This window comes from Halichoeres trimaculatus, unplaced genomic scaffold (genome assembly GCF_033239565.1).
Source record: "Halichoeres trimaculatus isolate MK-OKI-2021-1 unplaced genomic scaffold, fHalTri1.1 fHalTri1_scaffold_12, whole genome shotgun sequence".
NCBI lineage: Eukaryota > Metazoa > Chordata > Actinopteri > Labriformes > Labridae > Halichoeres > Halichoeres trimaculatus.
Genome location: NW_027437190.1, coordinates 13,796,412 through 13,813,284, shown reverse-complemented (window position 1 = coordinate 13,813,284; position 16,873 = coordinate 13,796,412). Strand labels below are relative to the sequence as shown.

General features: G+C 40.9%; 2 protein-coding genes across 8 annotated transcripts; both read left to right on the top strand.

Annotated features, from left to right (window-relative positions):
• The first annotated feature begins 127 nt into the window (after window positions 1-127).
• pbxip1b (pre-B-cell leukemia homeobox interacting protein 1b) lies at window positions 128-11,634 on the top strand. 7 transcript variants are annotated; one of them, XM_074683470.1, is made up of 11 exons: window positions 128-257; window positions 2,208-2,284; window positions 2,612-2,687; window positions 4,339-4,406; window positions 5,523-5,934; window positions 6,797-7,036; window positions 7,465-7,488; window positions 8,090-8,142; window positions 8,474-8,587; window positions 8,722-8,959; window positions 9,116-11,634. In XM_074683470.1, exons 2-11 carry the CDS (start codon window positions 2,234-2,236, stop codon window positions 10,480-10,482), a joined length of 2,643 nt encoding a protein of 880 aa, XP_074539571.1. In that variant the 5' UTR covers window positions 128-257; window positions 2,208-2,233; the 3' UTR covers window positions 10,483-11,634. The 7 variants fall into 7 exon arrangements, with proteins under 7 accessions (XP_074539571.1, XP_074539575.1, XP_074539574.1 ...); XM_074683474.1 differs by having other exon boundaries at window positions 4,330-4,406; window positions 8,722-8,815; window positions 9,119-11,634; XM_074683473.1 differs by having other exon boundaries at window positions 4,330-4,406; window positions 8,722-8,815.
• Window positions 11,635-13,973: 2,339 nt separating this feature from the next.
• Window positions 13,974-16,666, top strand: LOC141801310 (protein S100-A11-like). Its single transcript, XM_074684305.1, has 2 exons — window positions 13,974-14,102; window positions 16,532-16,666. The coding sequence occupies exons 1-2, from the start codon at window positions 13,974-13,976 to the stop codon at window positions 16,664-16,666; spliced, it is 264 nt and encodes an 87-aa protein (XP_074540406.1).
• Window positions 16,667-16,873: the final 207 nt, after the last annotated feature.

Sequence of the window (16,873 nt, the reverse complement as noted above, 5' to 3'; positions counted from 1 at the left end):
TGTTCTACATACGCACCGTCACCTGCCTCCGTCAATCATCTTGGACTCTCACTCAGTGACCCACAGTGACGCCCCGTTGCCATTGGTCGAGCTGGGACACTAAGGGCGGGACACTGGCTTTGATTGGACGAGAGGGGTGTCAATCATGCAAGTCAAGGAGGCACGTTCTAAGTTCTCAAGTTGGATGGCAAGATTCACAAGTGTTTCTGCTCTATGTGTGACAGGCCGTGGAGTCTGAATTACAGCGACCGACCACGGTAAGGATGACCTCAATTTCTCCCAAGTGTTTCAACTATTTTATTTATTTTTTCAGATTTTTTTGTTTTGTTTTGTTTGTTCCTCCATTACGTAGACAACGTCGTTTTCTCTGTTTTCCTGGTTGCTCGGTGGACTGTTGAAACGGCTGGAAAGTTTTGTTATTAGTGGTCATTACAACAGTTAACCTATGAATTGAACGTATTTGAGGTCGGTATGGCTGTTTGGCTTGATTTGAGTGATAGTTCTCATTTTACTTGGTGTAATGTGTATTTTTTAATTGTGCCCATTCGCCATGACATATCCTTTCACACGCTTCACGCCCCTTTCCCCGTAACTTTAGTTGAACCAACATTTTGTTGGAGTATTTTAAGCGTGCTTGGTGATCCCCTTCGAGCTTGTTGTGTATGGTGCTTTAGCTGACAGCTGCTCCAATGGCCTGCACTTTTTCTCTTGTCCTTTTTTGGTATTTTTTCCTGCTTAGACCAAGATGATAAGACTAAGCCCACTCCCGTTAGATCATCGAGTTGCTGTCTTTTGTTTAAAACCCAAGTATAAGTGTAAACATTAGGTTAGTGCTGTTTTTGGGTCACACATGAGCAAACCTTGGAGTAGATTGCTTTGGGTATAAAAATATGTACTAAACTAGGATCAAACAGTTTGTCAAATATGAAGTTATTAAGTCCAGATCAGATGTAGAACTTGACTGCTTCATCAGGATGTTATTTCTTAAAGACCAGTGAGTAAGACTGGTATTTTTCTAAAAGCCATCAGCTCTGTGGTGCTTTTAAAACCAAATAAGCCTTTGAATACATTGCTTCCTGTGTTTTGTTCCCTCTGGCCATTTTCTGCATGCTCCCTCTTTCTGTCTCTCCTCAATCTCATGGCAGCTATATTTAGCCGGTATCTATTTAAGCCATTCCACTATATGCTCCACAATGCTCCCAGGGCCCGAGGCAGGATTCAGTAGACCTCTCTTGGGACGCACTCGATTAGGAGACCTAAATTGTGGAGCTGAGAGAGAATTGAATTTGGGGAATGAAGTGTGTCATTACCCAGACGGTGTGATGTTAACTTAAGTGGGTAGTTCTTTTTGCATCTATTGAAGTGAGCCAGGATAAAAATAAAATCATGCATCTCTGTTCTGTGAACTTGCCGTTTGAAAAGAAAGACCTGGTGTTTGTATAAGAGAGCTGATGGTGAAATGAAAATCTGTAACACTGTAGTGGTCTTGACCTGGAAAGAGTTGTGTTCATCCGATAAATTACAACAGATTCAGATAAAGTGACAGCAAAGTTAAGAACACAATAAAATGTTTAAATTAAAAAAATGCAGTTTTAAATGTACATATATCAACAGAGCAGCAGCTTTTGAAGCAGACAGCCCATTCTGCTGTCTGAATCTTCAGAATGGTGCCGGCCCTAGTTACCAGTGTCTCTGCCAAAACATGTTCCAGGCTAGTCAAAAGCCAGGGTGACCAAAAGCCCTACAACACACACAAACTACTAATGAAGATCTGAATGGTCCCAGGAGCCTGGACTTCCTGGACACACATAGCCAACTGTCAGAGACAGGTTACAGTATATTATTTTATTGGCAGAGAGGGTGAGGCCGAGTAGAAACCGCATGTATTCAAATAGTGTGCGTGTGTAAACAGGGGATGTAAATTCTCCTTGGCTGCAGGATTGACGCTGTCACTGTAAATATGGACAGCCTCAAACAATACTGCTGTACACTAGGGCTGGATAGGTGTCTACTCAGGAAGTGCAGTGTTAATAGATCCCATCTTCCTCAGTCACCTCTAAATGCTGGACTAACCTTGTTGGAAAACTACCTTACTTAGTAATGGGGCATTACAACGCAGGACAGTACAAGCATTTGTCTGTTACATTTGTTTCTGTGCACTACTCTTTATCATGCGTTCTGTCCTGTATGTTCCTCGTGTGTTGCAGGAGACAGGCAAAGCCTCTAGGGGGCCATGTCTGGCGGCAGCGGTACTAACAACAGCTGGACCATCCTCACTCCTGAGGTAAGACTGACTCTGTGAAGAAAAGAGGAACGTGTTAAGTTGCTGTGACAATGAGCTCAAAGACTGAAGAGAAAATCTTTGTCCCTTCTGATTTAACGTTGGGTCACCTGGTTGTAAGAAGTAGGCTTCATCTTCTGTTATGATTTATCTATTACTCAGGGGGAGGCTTATTGATTTAACAGGCTCTGGCAGTGAGCCTAGTTACACATATACTGTATATACTCAGGGCCTTTCTCCTCAGCTCTTTGTCAGTAACTGTTTATAAGAAGGTGAAAATCTTCCAATACCTCTAAAGATTCTTGTTGTGTGTGTTGTTTATCCATTTAGGAAACTGTCGCTGAAACCCTGAAGCCTTTAGGAGAGGAGGCTGGCCATCATGCAGAAAGTCTTACATCTGGAGCAGGTCTGTCCCAATACGCCAAGTATCAGCTAGAGCCCGACCGATTAGGGATTTTTGGGGCCGATGCCAATACCGATACTGGGAGCAAAAAAAAGCCGATATCCAATATATCGGCCGATATCTGATATATCGGCTGATATATATGATAAATTAATTGAAATACACAGGATATATACTGTATATCAACACAAATTATTATAGTACCCATATGATTCAAGACAGAGACAGAACGCTATTCAATTAAAACAAGGAACTTTAATTATAAAACTGTCAACATAAGAACTGTAGTGTAAACCAATGATAGATAAGAAGAAGCTGTAAACACAATAATAAATAAGTCAAACTTTAAACACAGTAAGTAGAAAAAAAGTCAAACTGTAAACACACAATGAGCAATTTACACAATGTTAAAACGCCGTACTATAGTCTTACATTAGATAATGGTGGTCGTGTGAAATAACAGTACCATTTATCTCTGTTTATCTCTCAAAAAGCAACTAACACGATGTTAAAACGCGGTTACATTTTGGCCAATGTTGATTAATCGGTGACAGGCATGATCGGCCCGATTAATCGGTTGGGCTCTAGTACCACCTGATTTTGGCATTTTCTAATTGATTGGTGAACAACATTTTGGCTGAACTTCTTAATTGATCATTTACGCCAGCTGTCGCTGAGTTCAATTTGCTGCAGAACATGAACATGTCAGTGCGACCGAGTGCTTTGAGTTAACCCAAACTTGTAAAGATGATGAGAAAAATAGTAGAACAACATCTGTTACATTGATGTAGAACGGATAGCTTTATTTAAAAACAGGTGTGCGCGACCAGACACATTACAGCAAAGAAATCTGCTTTACAGCATCCTAAGGTAACTCCAGGGTCATACGGTTAAAAAACTCAAACAAATAAACACGGGACAGTCTGTTACCTTAGCATTTGCTACTCTGTGGCTTATATAACTGGAATGTGGAAAAAGTCCAGACACGTGAATATAGTAGCATCTGATCTTCTCACGAGGTGTTCAGTACGACCAAAGCATTTTGGGAGAGCCCAAAAAGCTCTGAGAAGAAGGTAGGAATAGTTTATGCCATCTCCGTTATCCACATTATCACATTATGTCCTGCTTTTCCAACTTTTTGTTTTCACACTCACTGGAACTAGACAGCACCTTTTGTGACAACTTACAAGGTGATTTAAGCGTGCCACATTGCATGCCAGCAATTTCTCTGATATAGGAGAGCATGTAAAATAGATAAGATGACTTTAACATCAACAGGAAAACAGTATTAATAAGCTCAAGACAAATTTTAGCTATTGTTTTTTAATATTCCTTATTGTTTAAACACAAAACAAAAGTGTGCAGCTTCACTTTCTTACCTCTTTATCAAAGTTTATCTCTGCAAACCCAAGTGTTTGATCAGGACTTTGCATCAGCAGATATTTAATTCTAAAAATTTCTTCCTATTTCTAATTTTCCTTCTCTAATAAAACAGATAAAACATATAAATCCCCAAAATAGTTTCCACTTTCTTTAAGTCCTTCATCTAGTTGTACACACACACTGATGATTCAGGGATCAAGAGTCACCAGAGAAATGTTTGTGACCCTTTTGACCAAAAGTCTCCACTGTGTCTCTGTGTCAGTTGATCCAGGTCCAGGGGACAACCCGCCTGCAAACAGTGAAGAGTCTGCAGAGGGAGCTCCTGTGGAGGGCCAACTGGTAAGGAGCCAAACCCCCTGGTTTGCTGTCATGTAATGCACCTAACACTTTTGTCTTTTCATTTGTAAGTCTGTCATGTTTTGGTGATTATTCATATTTTTATTTCCCCGAGGACAAACTGTACATTTATATTAGTGTCACCACGGTTACCTGACTGTGGTTGGCTGGTGAATGTGTAGCAACTTTATTTCTTTTGTGACTAAGTATTCAAACCTAGAGGATGACCTATTTCAGTGGTTTTTAGGCCACAGTTATCAAATTATGATAATAAAATCTATTCAAGGAGCTTACTTAGTCAGTTTGCCCTCATTTGATTTTCCAGACTGGTGTCTGGACCGGTGGATGCTTTCTTTTGAACTAATCAGAATCAAGAGTCAAAGTTACATGAAAGCCTTTTCCTCAATATTGTAAGTCAGCTTTACAACAGGTGCTTTGATAAAGTGCTTCATGCACAACATGAACACTGCTATCACGCAGTCTTTTATTTCTGGAGAGATTTTAAAAGTTATGCACTTGAAGATTATGATCAAAGACTCTTACCAGGAGCAAAATAATTATTTAAAAAATGCACAAAATTCAAGTAAATATCTGCACATTGTGGAAGGAGCATTAAGGAAATTTGTAGCAGAGGGTAAAATGAGATAATTGTACTATTGCATTTGTAAGCTGTTGCTTAAAGCTACAGTCAGCAGACGGATTGATGCCCCTGTTTCTTTAATTTTTGGTAGTCTACGTTTTGACGGTCATTTGGTCAAATGACCTTCAACAGCAGGTTATACATGTAGGCTTTAGCACAGATAAACAAGGAGCAAGAGAAGTATTTATAGGAACTGAATAAAGAGTCTGTGTCAGAGGTGCTGGCTGGTAAATCTTGTCATTCCTGGATCCTCCTCTTCTCTAGTTTGTGCACTAAACTAGGCCAACCTACCTCTGGCAGTAGCTTATCTTCAGCCGAAAGGTAGAGATGCTATGAAAGTTCTCATCAAACAGACAGAATGTGTCAAAACTTTGCTTACGAGTTAGGCCAAGTGAACATGAAAATGCTTAAGGGAGCTCTGAAATCTTTGACTGACAGTGTGATGCCTTGAGGAATTAATTACCCAATTCTTTAACCAGGTACCGGAAGAAGAAACTGCAGAGCTAAGTGGAGACACAAGTGCAGAGCGACACACTCCTGTCCCTGCAGCTGTCACTGATGCCGCTGTTCCCACGACTCTGGAAGGCTCCGGCAGCTCGGGCCCTGACAATGATGCGCTCAGCCGGTCGGAGGGCCTACCTGAGGGCCCGGCACAGTCCAGCCCTGACCCTGATTCATTCTCTGACTCCTACACTCACATAACCCCCTCCCCTGAGGAGCCCCCTGCCTCACTGCTGAGCACAGAGACTCTGGGAGGGGGGGAGTTTACAGAAGAAGAGGAGAATCTCACACAGAGAGAAACAGGGTACCCTCTTAATGGAGAGGAGCAACAACATGAGGGGGAGGAGTCTGACCTGTTGTCACGGACACCTGACTTAGGGAAACAGGCAGGTATGAATGACAAGCTTCAGTCGTCTAATAACCTTTGCACCAGTTTGGATCCTCTCCTTTATTTCACTAAGCAGTGTGTACTATCTGTGTTTGAAGTGTACTTGGTGGACCAGCTGGTTTTGGAAATGTTCAGTATCTGGGCCAGGAGGTTGTCTGGAGAGGCTGTGGTTGGTATGAGGCAGGGAGCATGATGTGACAGAGGATTTTTTAGTTGCATGACACCCTGCAAAAGTAAATTGGCTTCAGAGGGACTGAGACCTCTAAAGTTTTTTGCAGTGTGGTGGTTTTTTTTTCTGCAGCCCTTTATTTCTTGCTACAGCGCTAAAAAAGTAAGTCTCCTGCTCTCTCGTGCATTTTTTGTTTTTACCGTCCAGAGCTCGGTGTCAGTGAGTTCATTAATGGTACTGAAGCTTATCAACGATAAAATATCAGAGTAGTTTAGAAACTTATTTGGAGTTGCAAAATTATGCACTGGAAGCACTTTGTTTTAGATTGAAGCGGTAATTGAGCCGTTTAAAGGGACATAGTGAATGGCAATGGAGCAAATTAACAGCCTGTCGCACAGGGCAGAGTGGATGAAGACTCAGGCATTTCCTGTGAGGATTTTGCTGCATCAGACAGGTTGAAGTGTCAAAGCTGCTGTGTGATCTAACATCAGCTGGGCAAGCGTGGATTTGTGGCCATAAATGTGCGTACGCTTTGTTTTTAAATGTGCCAGAAATTAGATTTGATGTCTTTCAGATGCCAAAACATTGTTATGCCTCATAGGTACCCATGAAATGAAAAAAAATGTAAATGGGAAGTACAAGTCAAAGTATACTCCCACAACAGCTTCTGACCTTCCTCCTTTCTCCTCCCTCAGACTCCCATGTGGATTCAGAGGTGGCTGAAGACCAGACTGAGAAGCTGGGAGAAGAGGGAGATCCAGAGGTGAGAAGAAGGAGGTCTCTCTTAGCTGCTCTGGAGAGGATTGGAAGGAAAGAGGAGGACGAGGAGGAAGAGTTTCAGCTGCCACAGCGTGAGGAGGACAGCGTGTTCTCTTTGAACAAGTGCATCCTGGGTGCTGTCATTCTGTTGGGCCTTGGCACCATCTTCATCTCCGGTAGGTTACACCAACAGATTATCTACAGGGTGACAAAGGGGTGGAGAATTTCTGGTGAATTTCAGGAAAAGTTTCCTGGAAATTATCATGGGAGTCTCAGCAAGGGAATATTGGGAATTTTCTGGATTTCGTTGCCATCAACTAAGTTAATTTTTTATAATTAATGGGAAAATTCGGCTCTAAAATTTTGGTTTACATGTTTTTTACCAGGTAAATGCAGTTAATGTAAATTCCTAAAAAATCTTGTTAATTAACATGAATTTCCAAAAAATTGGAAAGTTTTCAACTTTGAAAATTCTTGGAATTTTGCAAACCTGATAATCTGAGATGTATTTAAAGGAACTCAGAAAGGTGAGCGTTCAGAGTACTTTTATGAAGAACTAAACCACATGAGGAAGCTCTGAGACTGAGGTATGTTGTACCTGCAGGTGTCTTCATGGACCTGGATGAGGGTATGTGCTATGTGAACATTTATCATGCATGTGCTTTCCTGCCACACAGCTTGGGTTGGATGTGCATGCAGAAAACGAAACAAAAAAAAACAAGTTTTGCATCTTGAAACTATTCAGTGAGTTTGAAATGCAGTTCACGCTTTTGAACATGGGTGAGCGTGAGGGAGAAAGTGTGAAAGAGGGAGATTTATGCACCTTGGCAGCGCAGCTTTTTAGTTGTTGTTTTGGGAAAACCTTGTACCACATCACCACAAGCTTTACCTTGTTTACCCCACCTTTTCTTTCAAGGCTTTATTTTTGGTTTTTCAAAAGTTCTTTGTTGTTTTTTAAAAAACAGAGAGGATGGGGTAGAAGCTGAAACTGAAACCTAGAAAAAATGAATGCAGACGGAAAGATTTCAACCAGCATTGGCTCCACTGCCTTTTAATTTTTAAGCTAATTGTAACAATATTACATAGCATGTGCTACTCAGCTCAGAAACATATACATTTTAGTGAAAGAGCAGTGATTTCTTTTTGGAGTGTGTGCCTGTATTTCAAAAACATGCAGCTGAAGTTATTTCATTTTCATGAAAATTATGTCGTATATTATACATTTGCAGACAGTGATTATGCTACAAGGGAGCTTCAAGATGCAGAAATACCAGGAAAACAGGTCAGCCTCACACCACTTTGTGACATCTTTTTCTGTTTCTGTTCTCTCTGCTTCCACCTGTTTATTTTAAATCCTTTTCTGTGCCCATTTTACAGAACACTGAGTACCACCATTTAAATCTTTAGTGTGATTTGCTCAGCAGGAAACCACCCACAACACTCGCTGTGTTTCTGCTTTGGTCTCTACAAACTGTGCTTTTCTGTACTTTTGTACTTTCTGGTCTCTTCTTGTTCTTACATCACAGTTATTCTGTCTGCCTCCCAATGATAAATCTGAGGAGTCACTTAAAGTCTTGCCACTGTGTTGAACTGAGTGTGCAATTTGTTGACAGGAGTGGCTTAATCCAGAGGCTCCTCCAACCCCAGTAGATGCTGACAGTACAGAGCTTTTGAATAAGTTAGCCACAGGGAACCAGCAGATTTCTGAGCTACAGGCCCAGCTCCAGGTGAGACTCCATTCTGTCTCTTAACTAATCTAACCTGTGTGCTTGTGTTGCATAAACACATTATTTACATATATATTCAATAATCTGTGAAAAATCTTGTCACATGACCTATTTTTCTTTTCTTTCCTCAATAGGCACAGGAAGATGAGCTTAAAGTAGCCAAGGAAGCAGCAGCAGCAGAGGGAGCAAAGGAGCGCCTGCACTGGGAAGAGGTGGAGAAGGAAAACAGTAGGTTGAAGAGAGAAATGGCATCTGTCCCTGTCCTTCAGAAAGAGAACGAGAGGATGAAGAGAGAGCTGGAGTCTGTCGTGGCCCTACAGAAAGAACTAGAAACACTGAGATCCACAGTGACTGAATTAAAAGTCTCCCAAGGTACAAAGGGATGAAGGGAGGACAGGGAGGGTAAAAATGAAAGAGAGGATGGTAGTGATGGTGATAGCAAGGGAAAGAGCAGCTTCCTTTTCTTCTTTTTTCTTAATTGAGTCTTGCTTGTGTTTGTTTTGTACTGACTTTTGGTATTTTCTTCAGCAGCCAGAGAAACATCTACACCGCCCCCCAGTGGACAACCACTGGACAGCACACAGAGCACAGAGGGATCTACAGAGAAACTGCATAAAAAGTCATGGGATCACCAGAGGGAGAAAAAGAAGGATATGAAAAAGGATGAGAAATACAAAACACAGAAAGAAAAATTTGGAAAGAAGGAAGGAGGGAGAAAAGATGGAGATAAAACAGAGTGGAAAAAGGGAAAACATGAGCACAAATCATTCAGTGAAGAGACAAAACAATGGAAGGAGAAGGACTGGAAGAAAGATAAGGCTAGAAGAGGTGATGAAGGGAAGTCGTGGAAAGACAGAGAAGGGAAGAAAGAGTGGAAGGACAAGAGTGGGAGAAAGGAATGGAAGGAGGAGAAGGACTGGAAGAAGGGAAAGCATGAGAAAGTGAATGAGGGAAAACAGTGGAAGGGTAAGGAGGAAAAGAGGGATTGGGAGGTAGGAAGGGACCACAGGGAGAAGTATAAGGGCAAGGAGTGGAAGGGAGAGAAAGAATGGAAGAAAGGAAAGGAAAGTGGCAAAGAGAGATGGGAAAAAAAGGGCTGGAACGAAAAAGGGGAGAAGAAAGAGTGGAAGAAAGACAGTGACTTGAAGAGTGGAGGTAGCAAAAAAGGTGAAAGGAAACAGTGGGAAGAAAGTCGAACTTATGGCAAGGAGAGGAAGGATGAGAAGAAACAGTGGAATGAGAAGGAATTGAAAGGCAGAAATGGAAAGGATGATAAGGCATTGAAGAATGAGAGGAAACAGTGGGAAAAAAAGGAGGAAAAGTGGAAACAAAAAGAAAAAAAAGAAAGTAAAAATCACAATTTTAACCATGGTGATGAAGAAGAGCATCTGTGGGGAGACAGGAAGCCTCCTCACTCACACCGCAAACCCTCCCTGGATCAACCTGAGTACTGGGCCCAGCAGAGAGCCCGTCTGCAGCACTACCCCAAACCACCACAGCACTGTAACACACCTGAGTCCTGTGCTCAAATGGAGGGCCTGCTCCCGGTCCCCTTCCCTGAGTTTGAGGCCATCCTCCAGACCTACCTCGCCAAGGCTGAGGGTGCAGGAGTGGACCAGTCCAAAAGAGAGGAGCTCAAAAAGCTCACCTCTGAATTCTTCAAGGAAGAAGTCTTTGTTCATGACCAGATGAGCTTCCAAGAGTTTGTGGAGGACGTGGGGGATATTTTGGAAGATATGGTGGAAGGCGATGAAGATGAAGATGGGGAGGACAGTGCCTTGGAGGACGAAATGGAGGGATTTGAAAGAGAAGTCATGAAAAAATTCTCAGCACCAGAGAAAGAGGAGAGATCCAAAGGGGAGATGAGGAAGGAGAGCGTGAGAGGACATGGCTGAAGAAGGGCCAGAGTTGATGGATGTGTGAAAAGAAGCCAGGAGCGGTTATGACAGATGAGAGTTTATTCAAGGGAACATTTGATATTGGACCACAAACGCTTTCTAGTACTATTTTATCATCCTGTCGCTCTTTTACAGGATCATATTTCTCACCTTTTACCTGTTATTTAAAAAGTTCACCTTATAAATTGATATCTATGTTCAAGGTCATTTTCTGCATGACCTCAGAGCATGCACACACACAAACACACAAACAAGCTGCACTGTAGACAAAGAGCTTGCCTTACATTACCCTTTGGGATGGACTGGAAAAGAAGAGGCTGCGGAGCTGCTGTCCTATCCTTTGTTTGATCTTTCTTCTAAAAGTTAATCCGTAGAAAACTCTTCAACTCCATTTCTAGCTTTGCACATATGGCTTCTTTCTCTTTGCGTAGCTGAGTCTGGACCTGCTGGGATTCTCATCCAAGAACAGATACTGTACAGTCTTATTCACGCACCACAGCAAACAGCACTGAGCACTGCTGAAGTCTTCCTATTCGCTGAGCAGGCCTGCACCCCCAGGACCCCATCTTTATGTATAATAATTACTTAAGCCTGACTCTTAATGTCAGATTATATCTAAGTCATTAACGTTTTTACAGGGTGGAGTGAACTGCTGAAGAAATAGCTTGCCTGAGTGGTTTATGAAAAAATAGAGGAGTCTGATCTATTTAATTTTAAATGTTTGTACATACTGCTTTACTTGTGTTTTGAAGAACTATGCTGCAGTACATAAGAATATCATTAACCTATTTCATTTCAATGATATATTGTTTGAAAAAGACATGTTTGGCACATAAGATTTTGATATGTTGAGTGTGTATGTTGCTTTTCAGGTATAGGACTCATGTTGTGCACTAAAATGACCTTAGTTCAGAGATCTTCATGAATGTAGTATTTGTTTTTAGTTGGTTTGTCACGACACTGTTTACATGCTTATGAAGTATTGTGGATTTAAAGGCCTGCAACCACTTAGAGATGGTTTTCAGAGACAGGTGATGCAGAACTATAGCTTTGTTTTGGCTGCGTTGATAAAACCTTTTCTATGACTGTGATGTTCATATTTGGCCTTTACTGTCTTATGAGCAGAATAATAAATTTGGTGTACCTTGGGGATAAAAGACGTTGATTTAGTCTTCTTTTCACTGACACATACCATGGGGAAACATCTTGTTTTGTTGCTTTTCAAGTATACATGCTGTTATGTATAACAATAAGAATATGCTCACTTTTTTTCACAAGAGTTAGTAAACTTGGTGCAATCTATGCACAAAAAAAGGTTGTTCTTTACCTAAACTGATGTTATCATCTCTCTGTCCTCATCACTGAACACTCTCTTGTATCTGGATCAGAAGCAGTACTGAGGTGAAGGTGGAAGAAAAAGAAGAGAAGTCAGGTAAGACTGTTACATCATAAAACAGCCTCTTCTATCAGTGAAACACTTTTCCTGTTTGGAAAAACAAACTTCAAATCCTTTTTTCCCATGAGCACTGTAGGTCAGTGTAGATATGATAAAACACATTTCCAAGAGTCAGTTTAAGTAAACGTGGTTGTCTCATTCAAGAAAAGTCATTCTTGTATAAAGCCACTTTCAAAATCCTTAGGGAGGTACACAGGTATGCGTTCCCTCAGGCACTGATCTGTAATGAATAACAAACTGTTGTAGTCTGGGAGAGGAGTCGTGGTAACTATCGTGTGTAGCACTGCTGTATTACTATGAATATTAGGTTTTCTACACTTGCTATTACCTTCTGTGCTTGCAATAAACAAAGCAATGAACCAGTTTTTAGACCTTTGATCCAAATGCTCATTCTTTTCAAATGTGGTGTTGCAGAAATGCCTTGGGGAATTGTCCTTGTTTAGCCCTTTGTCCTGTGATGGATTTGTGATAAAAACCTGTTACGATCCCACACGAGATACTTCAGCAGAATCATAATTGGTGTCGAATTAGGAACTTTTATAGGCACTAACCGAATTCTGTCTGTAGTACAGAGTAGCGATTCACATAAAATCAAAAGGTGCCATGTTTAGGTCCTAAACACATCCTTGTGACTGTGAGGGAGTGGAAGAGTTGGAGATTTTTCATACAGGACATGAACACGGCATTGCAGGTTTATGAAAGCATATATGTTCAATTGAAAAACCTTGAGATTTTATTATTACACGACTGAAAAAGTACTGAAAGTTGGTACCGTTAAGTACCAATACCAATTGCCAGGTACCGGGCATCAGTACCGTTATTGTTTCAAATGTGAAAGGTACCCATCCATGAATGTAAGAAATGGAGTGTTTTAAAATATCAATTATTTGAATATTTAAAAAATTAATAACAAGTAATTTAGGACCTACCCACCTGAGGAAAACATTTATTTCATACACCACTGTGTGTGATTTCTCTGTCCCTCCATAAGGCATGTACACCACTGCGTGTTTAAAGCTTTACTCTTTTTCCTCAATGATGGCCCAGGGAACAGACGAGAAGAACTGTAGACTGCTGTTTCAGGTGTGAGGGGATGCAGATCTGTGTGTGTGTTTGTGTGTGTGTGTGTGTGTGTGTGTGTGTGTGTGTGTGTGTGTGTGTGTGTGTGTGTGTGTGTGTGTGTGTGTGTGTGTGTGTGTGTGTGTGTGTGTGTGTGTGTGTGTGTGTGTGTGGCTTAGACAAGAAAACAAGATTGGAGGCTATTTGGATGATAAAGCCACAGTGCTTGTTCGCACTAACTGTCCCCTTAATATGCCAATTGTGCACATCCTGTCTGAGCTTCTGCTTGAATAATAAGACTTCTCTGTGCTGAAACCCAAGTGCCTCGTTCTCAAAAGTTTTTGCTACACAGACTTTATAATTAAGCCTGATTTACTGCTCTCATTTTGCTCTCTGCAGCATTTTGCCCACCGTTTCATGCTCATACACAGCAGAGGAAAAATGTAGCAGCGTTTTCCAGACATTGGCATGAAGTTTGTAAAACATTAAACTATTTGTGCACACACTCTGTGGTGTGTTTCACCTGTTTAAACTCTGCTTGCCAGTATGAGTTGGTGGAATGAGATGATTCATCTACTAATGTCTAACTCCTGACACATACAAATGTTACATGCTGAAATTTCCCATCATGTCATGGAAAACTGTGGCAGTGTTTGGTTTAAAATTCTACTGGTTGCACCGTAAGATGTACTCCCAACAAAATCTGTAACTAGATAAAGAGAAATGAGTGAATGATTTATCCTCTTCACCAGAGGAGACAAGCTACAAAAAGACCAGTTAGTCTTGTCTTCACTACATATTTGAACACATCTAAAAGGTGAGTCCATGACTTGTGTTGCAGATAAATTCATTAAAAGTGCTGCAGTGTCTCTCCTGTTTGAGCCTCAACCTGCTGTATGTCAGGTTAAATGGTGATATAATACTTTCTATCTCTCTTGATCACAGATCTCACCTGTTCGTCTCTTGACCAGTGATGGAGTCTGCTATCGGGGTGCTGGTGTCCCAGTTTAAGGCGTATGCTGGCAGTGATGGTTCCTCAGACACACTGAGCAAGGATGAGTTCCACAGACTGGTTAAATCACAGCTCCCAAATTTTGTCAAGGTAAAGATGGAAGATTTCACAAACAATGCAACAGTACTGATGTGATATGAAGTGTTAAATGTTTATTGTATGCCCATCTTTTCATCATTTTTATCTTTTATCTTTTATCTTTTTTATCTGGCGGAGAGGGAAATCTTGTTTCATCTTCTACCGCTTATGATGTTCAGGATTGCAGGTGGCTAGAGCCAATGAGAAGGAAACCACACAGCCTTCTATAAATACAAAACAAAAAGAAATAAAAACTAAGGCCTATAACCATATAAAAATATTTCTCAGACCTGCTTTTATCATATGTGTCCGTGAGAGCCCTTAGGTCTTCAGGTCACGGTCTTGTATTTGTGCCAAAATTAGAAACACAGACCCACTGTGTGGCAGCTCTCTCGTACTGAACCCCACGTCTGTGGAAAGGCCTACCTGAAGACCGTCACATATTGTTGAAATAGAACTCAAGACTTACCTTTTAAGTCTGGTTTTTATCTGAGTTTATCTTGGTTTTTTTTTAAATTGTGTTTGCATTTGAATCCATCTTAAGTTCATGCCATTTTAATCTATTATAGATACATTAATTATTTTTTATTTTTATTATAAAGATATTTTTTTGTAATTAATTCAGTCTTTCATTAGCAGTTTAATACATGTGAATTGTTGTTTAGCATCGTATTCTCTTTTACTACTACATTCTTGTTGCAGTTTTATATTTTATTATATATGACATTTATCTCATATATAAAATTACTTTATAGCTCAAATTGTTGCATCTTATTCCACCTTCATTGTTTCCTCAGTTTGTCCACAACATTATTTGTTATATCATCTTGTTTACTTTAAACTGACTGGGAGATGGGATGAGGGTTATTGTATGCTTTTATTAGTATTATTTTTCCTATGTAAAGCACTATGTGTTACTCTACTATGTATAAAAGTGTTTAAAAGTCTGAAAAAGGGAATCAGAAAAAAATGAACAGATGCTATGAAACCCTGTGTGTTTGCAGCAAGAGGCTGAATTTGACCAGAAAATGACCCAGGACACAGGTGCACAGAGAGCCAGAGGGAGCAGGGGTGTTGCTCTAACATGAAAATACAGGATTAATTTTTCTGACTCAGCATATTCTGACTTCCCTAATGTGATCCTCCAATCAAAATATATATAGAGGTCAGTGATTGCTGGAGGATGCTTTACCTTTCCTGCATTCAGCTTTGAGTTCTGTATAGTTTTGCTTTTTCTTTGTTTTCTCTGGTTTTAATTTTTCCCTATCATCTTTCTGTTCTGCATCTCACTAGTTTGCTAAAAGTGTGTCTATCCACAGCTGAAAATAGTCCCAGAAAAGTGCACTTCTTTTCAAATCATTAGTAAACAGTGACATGACTCAGCTTTTTAAAGCGTTGAGGTTTGTATTTGTGGGAGTGTTCATCTTTAGTGGGAGTTAATGGGCTTTTGGGCAAGGAACTCGAAACTTAAGAGAGGGTTAAAGAGGGAAAAGAGGGCTTGTCTCTCTTTGTCTGGTAATGAGAGTAGTTATTGTGCAGAATGCAACAAAAAGAAAATGTGCATTATCAGCCTTATCCCTAGATTTCATGTTTTACCATGAACTCATATCTACCTGTTTAGAAGAATTGCCTGCAATCAAAAATTGTTCAGGAGGAACAAAAGACAAATTTGCTTTGACTCAGTGTTAACCGAGGGGAAATCCTCCCTCATGAGAAGGCATTGTTATGGTGATGGCTATCATCTGGATGCCACATTGAGCCATTTTGCTGTGACCGTATAATTAACTGTTAGTCATACTTGTCTTCAAGGCTACTTCTGCCCTTATACGTGGGAGTATTACAATGCATGTGGTCTGTGTGCTTCAAATAACTCATCGAAAAAGAACATTTGGAAGGTTTTTCCCTCTTTCCTCTCCTGCCCTTGAATTTGACCAGAAATGAGAGGTTACACCTCATGGTGGAACAGGAAATTTCTCCATTTTTAATGCATTCCACACAAACAATGGATTTGTCATCACAGAGGAGTTACCACCCTTCAGAGCGCTCCAAGTTTTCCATTTAGTGTTTTTCAGAAGCAGTTGTGTTGTCTGTGCTCTGCAGTTTAACCAAAGAACAATGGTAAAAGTTATAGTTCTGGAGGCTCAGCTCCAAAAAACAAGGCACTGCCTTTTCCAAGTGTGGAAAATTCCATGTATTTTCAGCCTGTATGAGTAGTTAGAATAATCACACTGGCCACTGGATGGCGACAGAGCCACAGCTCCCAGTGCCAAACCACCTCTGCTGATGTTGCATGAGCAGTTCACTGGTGTACGTGCCAGTGGTGTCAGCTTGCTCCTGTCTCATCTCCTTCACACATCACTATTAACATCATAGCTTCTGCACAGTGGCTGTCACAGCTGTTTTCTCAGCATTTAATGTTTTATCTTCCTGTTTTCCTGCAGAACAGTGGCGACCCCAAGGCCATTGACCATCTCATGAGCTCATTGGACGTGAACAATGATGGAGAACTCAACTTCCTGGAGTTCTGGCAGCTGATTGGGCATCTTGCAAGCAGACATGGAGGATTCAGCCAATAGCTGTGTCCTCAGATATTCTGTTACAGCTCCATGCGTGTGTCTCTGACTTGTCTGTGTGCCATACAGTTAGAACAATTTGGAAAACAGCCAAATGGAAAACACCCTGAAGTCTGTTTCAGATGCATAGTGCTGTGTTTTTATCAGCAGTCTGCACTTCTTCTCACCCAGCAACTGCCAAACTGGCACACACTCTGAATACTGTTAAAC